The sequence below is a fragment of the Acipenser ruthenus genome, chromosome 19 (assembly GCF_902713425.1).
Source record: "Acipenser ruthenus chromosome 19, fAciRut3.2 maternal haplotype, whole genome shotgun sequence".
NCBI lineage: Eukaryota > Metazoa > Chordata > Actinopteri > Acipenseriformes > Acipenseridae > Acipenser > Acipenser ruthenus.
Window position 1 is genome coordinate 4377311 of NC_081207.1, and position 9361 is coordinate 4386671.

Consider the following 9361-nt stretch of genomic DNA (forward strand, 5'->3'; position numbering starts at 1 on the left):
CAATCATAGCAGATGCCAGCCAAGCAGCTGGAGGTGATTCAAGGAGCATTCCAGCGTTCCTGGAAATATATTCTGCACAGCCCAGAAAACACAATGAAGGTGGAAACCATGTGTAACAACCATGTGCACATAAACTGCCTGTGCCTAATGACCATCAGGGTAAGGAAGTAGTACTGCAGGCCAGGAAAAAGCAGCCCCTTAGAATAACACAATGGTCATATCTGTAAGGAAACTGCATGTTGTATGTATTTGTGTGTGTGAAGGAGCACACACAATAAGGATTTAAGCAGAATTTAACAAGTTTCCTTTGTTGATTCCAATAATCAACAGTCGCACCTTTACAGCTAAATCGTTCTCATTATAGATAATAAGGAGGCCTCTTGTTATTAACAGAAATGAAGCAATAATTAGTTACCAATTTGTGGAAGAAAGCATCGGACACAGCGTTGATGTGTGTTCATGGAGGATCTTCATTGCTTCTCAAATGCACCTCCATCTTTTCATTAACTCTTTCTTTACATATCCAAGGTGACTGAGTGGGTTAACACACTCGCTTTTATGACTTTGCACTTGGACCTTATAGTGGTGGTCCCAAATACAAACGCTGCACAGTTCTTCACTGGGAACTTTTGTTGGCAGCCTCCTAAAGAAAGGTTAAGGGTTTCATATGGCATGGAGACTGAACTCCTTCCTAAGTAAGCCTATTATCTGTATAGTCCAGCTAACACACTAAGCATAGGGACCCATATACAGTAGAAAGATCAAACTCCTGAGTGTTCACCAATACGCCAGGCACTTCAGAATAAAATGTTGTGTCTATATAGATAATATCAGTCATTTCAGCATCTGCTTTGGCCGGGTTCTAGAGAAAAAGGTTTTACTAAGGATCATGGCAGACCTTGAATACACACAGTACAGTAGCTGTTCCAGTGAAGGCTGTAGCTCAACGTACTGCATTATTTCCCTGTTAGATACATCACAAAGTCATACTGAGATCTAAAAGCACGTGGCTAACCAGCGCTAGTGTGGTGTTGAGCTCATCTTTTCTACAAACCTGAGCTGGTAAGAATAGTAACTACTGACTAACACTTTGTAAAACGTGTCAATTTATAGAGAAGCGTGCACACAGATGCACTAACACAGACGCACCGATGTGTACACATGCATAGTCAACCACAGAGATCAGGAAACTTTGTAAGTCACCCTGCTCTTTGATCTCTTCTGTGCATTAGACAGCACAGTGGGTGTCTGAATGCAGTACACAGAACCTCAAGGCACTTCTGTTTAATCGCTTAGCTGATTGCTGTAGTGCCGGTTTAACAAACATTTCATGTGTGTGTGTGTTTTTTATTACCAAGGTGTGTAAACTGAAAGAAAAAAAAACCCTTAGATTCTATACTGTCATCTTACATCAAAGTGTACCCAGAGTCTGATTTCAGTTTGTACTGTTAGAGCTCTAAATTAGGCACTGGAATTACCCACAGATGATTGATTTGTCTGGTACTAAATCAATCTATACAAGAGCACCTGTTCTATAGAGAATAATTCTCAATCATCTTGCTGGGTGACCGAATACCAGTATTGCAATCTGACAGTGACGTTAGTGTTAGGGTTAAATTAGAGGTTTTAGGTAAGGGTTAGGGTTATGTGTTGAGCTGTAGTTTGCATGTATCCACATCCTTACATAATCACTATGAGTACCATTGCCCTCCCTCTGTGTCGCTAGGCATGTCGTATGCAGACAGGCTAAAAGAACTGAATCTATTCAGTCTTGAACAATGAAGACTACGCGGGGATCTGATTCAAGCATTCAAAATCCTAAAAGGTATAGACAATGTCAACCCAGGGGACTTTTTTGACCTGAAAAAAGAAACAAGGACCAGGGGTCACAAATGGAGGAGGCTGTGTGTTCCAGTGGTTAAAGAAAAGGGCTTGTAACCAGGAGGTCCCCGGTTCAAATCCTACCTCAGCCACTGACTCATTGTGTGACCCTGAGCAAGTCACTTAACCTCCTTGTGCTCCGTCTTTCGGGTGAGACGTAGTTGTAAGTGACTGCAGCTGATGCATAGTTCACACACCCGAGTCTCTGTAAATCGCCTTGGATAAAGGCGTCTGCTAAATAAACAAATAATAATAAAGGGCCATTCAGAATAGAAAATCGGAGGCACTTTTTTACACAGAGAATTGTGAGGGTGTGGAACCAACTCCCCAGTAATGTTGTTGAAGCTGACACCCTGGAATCCTTCAAGAAGCTGCTTGATGAGATTCTGGGATCATAAGCTACTAACAACCAAACGAGCAAGATAGGCTGAATGGCCTCCTCTCGTTTGTAAACTTTCTTATGTTCTTATGGTTTCGCAGACCCTGATTAGCACTAATCTTGGACTAAATGATCGCTTATCTAAATGTTATCTTATGCAAGAGTAGTGCTGATCGGAGTCTGTGAAACCAGCCGTTTGTTTCAGTGATTAAACTACAGTTGCCCTGCAGCTGCCTAATTGAAAGCCCTATCAGTTAAATAGAGGTCATCAACTCTAGCCATTCCGAGGGCTCATGTTTGGGGTGAATGGATGGATGGATGGATGGATGGATGACTGTTTTCCAGGCAGACCTTGGAGCAGCGAGGCTGGGAAGGGAAGGAGCTCAATTCATTGATTGTGAGCAGAGCCGCGCGATGTGGGGGAGGGGGTGCTCTCACTATACAGCAGACTGTGAATGACTGAGCAGTGCTACCTGATCGTGCTCACTGCCTCTCTATAACTCCTGTGTTTCTCTCTCTCTCCTTTCTCTCACCCTCTCCCTCACATGTTCTCTCCTCCTCTCTCGATCACTCCCTCTCCCATTCTTTTACACTCGCTCCTTCTTTCCCAGGCTTGCTTTCTACCTCTCTGACTGTCTTGTAAAGCTGTTTGAGTGAACAGTAAAGTAGAACACAACTGATAAAACATACAGAGGGTACAGAAGCGTTTATTTTTAAATATTATGCATTGAGAATAGTTGTAATGCTATAATGTTGCACATATAAACATACAAAGGGTCCCGCGTGTAGCAGTTGACTAGTAAACAGGAGACGCTGGAAGTACTGTACTGGTTTCCTGGCGATTGTGTTTGCGTGTGTCTGAAGGGTGCGGTTGATCACATTTCTTGTTTGTTTTTTTTTGTAACTTCTGTTTGGATGTAAAACAATAAACATGTGAGAGTCAAGCAACATGCACACAAAAAAAAAAGCCTTTCCAGTCTGCGTGATAGACAGGGCCCCAAACTTTAAAGAGTGATTTACAGATAGCAGGGAAATGACCTCCTCAATTGTAAATGTTTTACAATAAATGGGTAGCTTGCCTGCAGTGGAAAATCGTGCCCTTTGGCTTTCAACTTTGCAAAAAGACTACATGGCTGTAACTAATTCATCAGTGTCGGTGTCGTAGAAAAATTCCGGGGCTGGTTAACTGCTGGGTTGAAACGTGACGAGTTGAGTGTGACCCACAGTTTTTTAAACTTTGAAAGTGAATTTATATATCTGCATGGATCCTGCAGATTAAACAGCCAGGTGTTTACTGCAGATATCCTGAATTAGAAATCCTCCCAGCTTAAAGAAACCCAACTAGATAGCCCTGTCTTCAGTGGTACACTTGTTTGCAAACTCTATGCATTGTATATAAAGTGCGCAGTTATGCAGGTTAAAGCATTCTATATAGTATTATAAATCACATATCAGAGATCACAGGAAGTATTTGCCAAAATTCAAATACATCTTGTCCTGTGCACAGATGTGTTTTTGCTAGGATAGTACCCAAGAGGCTCTTGTTATACACAGGGTGCCTGTTATGTTAAAATAATTGGTATATATTACGCAACCTGGAAATATGTAAATAGTTGGCCATAGACATCCTGTTGTGTTAGCAACCAGACCCGTTGTTCCCACGCTAGGAAGAACAGAACTCTTGTTGGGGTGCCCGCTTTCATGCAAACTTTCTGCTTCCATTATCACACCACCTGCTTATTCAGTGTGTACAAAGCAGGTGGTGTGATAATGGCGAAATCCTGGCAAAAAAAATACATGTTAAAGAATAGAGAAATGTAGTAAATTATGACAAAAGCATATAAGGGAAGTGATACATTACTGTGCAAGTGGATTGCATTTCTCACTTTTTGTTAAATACCCCAATCCTTAGGGCAACATGAAAACAGTTTTGTAATTGTAATTTTGCACTGTTTTTTCACTTTATGGTCCATGGGTTTAATATTTTAATATAAGGGGAATCGCCTAGAGCGCTGGTCAGAACGCACTGCATGGAAGGGAGGGTCTTAACAATTGTATTGTTTATTGTTGGGCCATTTCTGGCCGTTCGCCACGAAAACTAGGTTACTTTAATTCTAACAGGAAATGTAAAAAAAAATATTTTGCTGCCTTTATTATTGTTTTTATTTTTCAAATAATAACTTTTTAGACCGGGGTGTCCTCAGGGGTTCGTGGTTCTCAGCTCCCAATGACAGAAACAGAATAACATCTTGGCGAAATGTCAGAAAACATTATTAGTATTATAGTTGCTGCATTTTCCAGTAGCGTTGGTGTATCTTAGTTAATGACGGGGTTTCTGGGATGTGAAATTGGGGGGTGGGGGTCTGAGACCTAAGAGAACTAGTTTTACACAAATCTCTACCGATACAAAGGGCTGGAAATCAAAGCGAGAAAACGCATCAAAGGGCTTCGATCGATCCTTGACAATAAGCTGAGTCACCCAGCTTTTCTTTGTCGATAAAATAAATTACAAAAAATAAAGGGGTCCTAAATGAGCAGGCACAGGAAGTAGAGTGGTGGCTTTATGAGTTTCACACCCAGCAGCTCCTCGCTGTTTCACTGGAAGCACACCGTGGCATTCTACCCCCTGGTGCTGATTCATAGAAAGCAGAATAAACAGAGAGGGCCTGCTATAAACAGAGCTGCTTTACAGGAAGCGCTCGTAGCGAGGGGGCATACGTGACGCTGGGGTGAAATGAATCACCAGCACACATCCAGAGCTTGTGGCAAGCTGAAGGTTTTTTTTTCATACATACCTACCTTTTTTTCATACATACTTACCTGCCATGCACTATTGTCCTCTATATCAGTACATGCAATTAGCTTGAACCACTTTCATTTGTTTTTTTTGTGTTTGCATGGAGGAACGGGAGGGGTGGAGGAGAGGGTAGAATGTGTCAGTTTTGGAAACCTAGCAGTCAGCTGCTCCTGCACTGGAGCACTTGTGAGTAAAAGAAGAAAAAAAAAATTGGTCGCCTGTACTTTTTCTTTGACAGCAAGCCAGAAGTTCACATAACCACTATGACAAGAACTCTTGCTGTAGCAGATAGACACAGAACTAAAGGAAAGGTTCACTGAGATTTAAATTAACAGTCATTTAACATTTTCCATGCATATACTTTACATAGAATGTAGTTTCTCTGTTTTTTTTTTTAGGTTATTTTTTTAACATGCTTTACCGTTACTCTGTGCTTGCCTATGCTGTGCTTTTACAATGGAACAGCACAGTCAACTTTAAAGCTGAAACCGAGCTTTTAATAAACACGAGAATATATGCATGAGTGGCTTTTCAAGCGTTTCCCTGTTTTCTTTACTGTGCTTGCTTTGTGGTTTATCAGTGGGTAGAATTTGTACTGTTGCTCCAGGTCCACCCGTCTTCACCCTGCTTGAGTTGTACCTTCTCATAAACAATTAACTACTGCTACCTGTTTTCCCATACTCCACCCCAGTTGTTTCTAATGCAGATTCTAGCCCCTATTGTAAATAAAGTGAGTCTTCTTTAGACAACAGGTATTAAGGTGCAGTTTACTTGTGGTGGAACTTCGGTATGATGGATGTTGCATGTTACACACGAGTAAAAGCACTAAATGATAGTACTGAAGCATATGGGTTTAAGAGCTTTTAGAAAGCTGCCTAACATTGATCCCTTGGGAATACGAATCCAAATGAGTTACTGTTACAGTCGAACAGGAATGGAGACACCTGGATACTACCATCATTACCACAGCGCTTTGAACTGTATTGTACACAATGCTTTCTGTTTCTAATGAAAGCTGTGAATCAAAGGGATATAAACACACACACACACAATAGTTTGAATTTCTTTAAAAAATAGTGCTCTTTTATTATAAATTATTGAAATATTGTATAAATATAAATATGTGCAAAGTTTTTGACATTTCTTTTGTGGTTTTGTTTTTTTGAGATCTTCAAGCTTGTACTTCCAGACGTCAAGACTGGAGCTTCAGGTGAAATTTTTACAAAACACAAAAAAAAATAAAACTAAAAAAAAAACTAAAAAACAACATCAATAAGGAGGTTTTTTTTTCTTCTTTTTTCACATACAATGTAAACATTTCTCTTCAGGTTTAAAAAACAAAATACACCACAACAGAACTGCTATGAACAGAGAAGGGAATGCAGGCTTCCCATGAATACATTCAACAGTGATTGTAAGAGAAATGCTGCCACATTTGTTTTGTACACTTAAGAAAACAACGCTGATGCACAAAAACAAAAAACAAATACGTTTTCATTTACAATTTATCAGGGATTTATTTATCTCACAAGTTTAAGCTGGAATGTCACTCTGAATCAATACATTCTCTTCAGTGGTGTGGGGGTAGGATCGCTAGCAACTTCTCAGCTCCCTTTTCTGGGTAGTTTTAATGACTGTTCTTTCAGCAAAACATACAGGATTGTGTATATTCTGAATGAGTTGAGGGAAAGAGGCTGTCCTTTTCTAGCTATCTGCATTGACTTTAATCCCACCCCAGAACTATAGTAGTCATTAGAGATGTGCAAAAAAAATGTAATATTGTCACTATTAATCAAGTGTCATTCATTACTGGCTTTTAAAAAATGTGGTCTCTTGAGAGGTTATAGAGCCACACAGACAGCCTGCTGCAGAATTCCTTAGCACCCCAGTACTCAACTAAGTTTCCTTCTAAACAGTTCTAGCTATTAGTATGGTGCAACTTTGATGTTAAGGATGCTGCCACGTTTCCTTTCTTTGAAAAACCATGGGTACTCTTTCCCCCACCTACACCCACAGAGACTCACACACATACAATAATCAGACAGCTCTGCCTGGAACACAAATGGAAATTACTGTGTAACTCTGGGTGCCCTGCTTTGTCTCTTGGAAAAAAGCGAGAAATGAAATGTTACAAATATGCTTTGTCTAGCAATGCCAGTATACCATGAGTAGTAGTAGCAGCATACAGGTAGAATGCCGAGTATACCCAGCGTACATTTTAGTGAAGGTTAGATTGCCATTGCCATGCGTGCTAGCTGGCTGGCTAGACCTTCCTGTCCTGTCACCTTTGTTTCAAATAGTTTTTAAGACCCTTTTTAAAGGAATGGAAAGCCAGGTTGCTCAGCAGTACAGTGCAGCACAGTACAGGCCACACAAAAGTAAAAATTCCACCTTAAGCAAGTCAACCAGACAACTACTACGGGGGTCAGTTCACAGCGAGGGTCTTCATACTGGAGCGTCGTACTCCTGGAGGAACTCCTTTAGCGTATGAGGCAGCTGGTCCAGTTTACTAGAAACCTCTAGATGTCCGTTGACAGTCTTGCGACAGAGGTGCTGCAGAGTGGAAACGCTTGAGGACAAGGGTCTGAGTAGCTCGAGGGGAATTTTTTCTCCACTGGAGTAAATAAAGTAACTGCTCTTCCCGTTCCCAGCAGACGCCGCAGAGACTTTGGAAGGCATGTAATGGTGGATCAGTTTCAAGACACAGTCAAAACGGGGCGCTGGCTGCATGCTTTTGGGGTCAGTCTGTAGGAAAAAGAAGTAGCTGTCGCACTGAATGCGCAGGTTTTTGGTCCCGGAGTCAGTTTTGACGCTGAGGGTGAAGAAGTGGCGGTTGTCCGAGCTGTCCCGTATCAAGAATGTGCCAGGGGGTTCGGAGCTGAGCAGGCTGTTGGCCTCCTTCCCATTCACCGTGCTCCAGTAGAAGCCGCTCTCCTGCAGCTTCCGAATGGCGGTGATCACCAGCTGGTACTCGTGCTTGGAGCTGAAGGTCTTGAAGCGGTGAGGAGGCAGCCGCGGGCTAGCGTCAAAGGGGCTGCAGCTCATCGCGGTGTCAAACTTACTGTGGGTTACCATGGCGCTACACTCGCACCTTGAACTGACCAGAGTCCCAGAACAGGAGGTCTGTCCAGGAAATATATATGGGGGCATAAAAAAAACAACCAAGAAGGAAAACTAAATCCCGGTCTGTCGAATTTCACTGGAACTCCAGGATGGGATATTCCTCAATGAGCCACCAAACTGTAAGGGGAAAAACAGAAAATAGATAGATTAGTTGACTGTATATTCAGATTACAGGCAAAGTACAGCTAAAGCAATGGCAGATTTATGGCGCCGCCATAACAATAATAAAGCATAGCCATGGCAGTGCCATAAAGTTTGATAGCTGATACCTAGCCAGTCTGACCAAACGTGTGCAACAGCACGCTCAGGCGGCACTTAATGAAAAGGTTATTGGCAGGTTAAGCAAATTGTGTGTGGAGAGGAACCACTAATGGATTTGATAGGATCCAAATCTGATCACATTAAAGAGACAGGCTTTTTGGAAGACTGTTCCATGATTACAGCTCCTACTTTTTGAAGCTTAACCTTGTAACATGTGATTTCCAGAGTCTCAATACCTGTGTAAAAAGCTATATATATATATAATACATTGTACACCTTATACATATTATTTTGCCCAAATAAAGTAATAGCGCATTTCAATTTCAATCACTATTATCGTCGACTACGCCTTTGTACCCGAAAGTCCTGTGGGTAGTCAGAGCGATTTACAGCGATTTACAGTGCTATACGGCAGTGTTGGAACATCTGGCTGCATTACTACTTGTGCAGAATAAACGACCCCTTAGTTTAAGACGTCTTTTGGTTGCACATGAAAACCTGTACTATACTGCAGTTTAAAAAAAAAACAAAGCATAATACAAATAAATAACTCACCTTGTTTATATAAAAAAATAATAAGAATGCATTCTGAATCCCAATTTGCAAACTTGCAAGAGTTCTTCTCGAAATCCAGTCGCTTATATAAATGGACAACACTTTTCTTCTTTGTGTCCGAACCCTTTTGGAGAAGGAGCTGACAAGTCAATTTATATTACTGTGTGTATACTGCATGTATTGTAAGTAAAACAAAATAGCGCCCTTTTTAGCTCGCCTTGTTTTATTATTGCAGAACCATCCACTTAGGTAAGCGGCAACCGTGTACTGCCAACATAATCTGCTGAGACAGATCACTTTATATTTTAGAAAACTCCTCCCCCCACACCAAGTTCCAACCCCCCTTGTTTCTATTCCAGGAAGAC

The 9361-nt window shown here is 41.4% G+C and overlaps 1 protein-coding gene across 1 annotated transcript; it reads right to left on the reverse strand.

Annotated features, from left to right (window-relative positions):
* Positions 1-6118: 6118 nt before the first annotated feature.
* socs3b (suppressor of cytokine signaling 3b) lies at positions 6119-9305 on the reverse strand. The gene is made up of 2 exons (XM_034040492.3): positions 8997-9305; positions 6119-8297 (listed from the first exon to the last, which is right to left on the reverse strand). The coding sequence occupies exon 2, from the start codon at positions 8205-8207 to the stop codon at positions 7503-7505; it is 705 nt and encodes a 234-aa protein (XP_033896383.1). The 5' UTR covers positions 8208-8297; positions 8997-9305; the 3' UTR covers positions 6119-7502.
* Between the last annotated feature and the right edge of the window lie 56 nt (positions 9306-9361).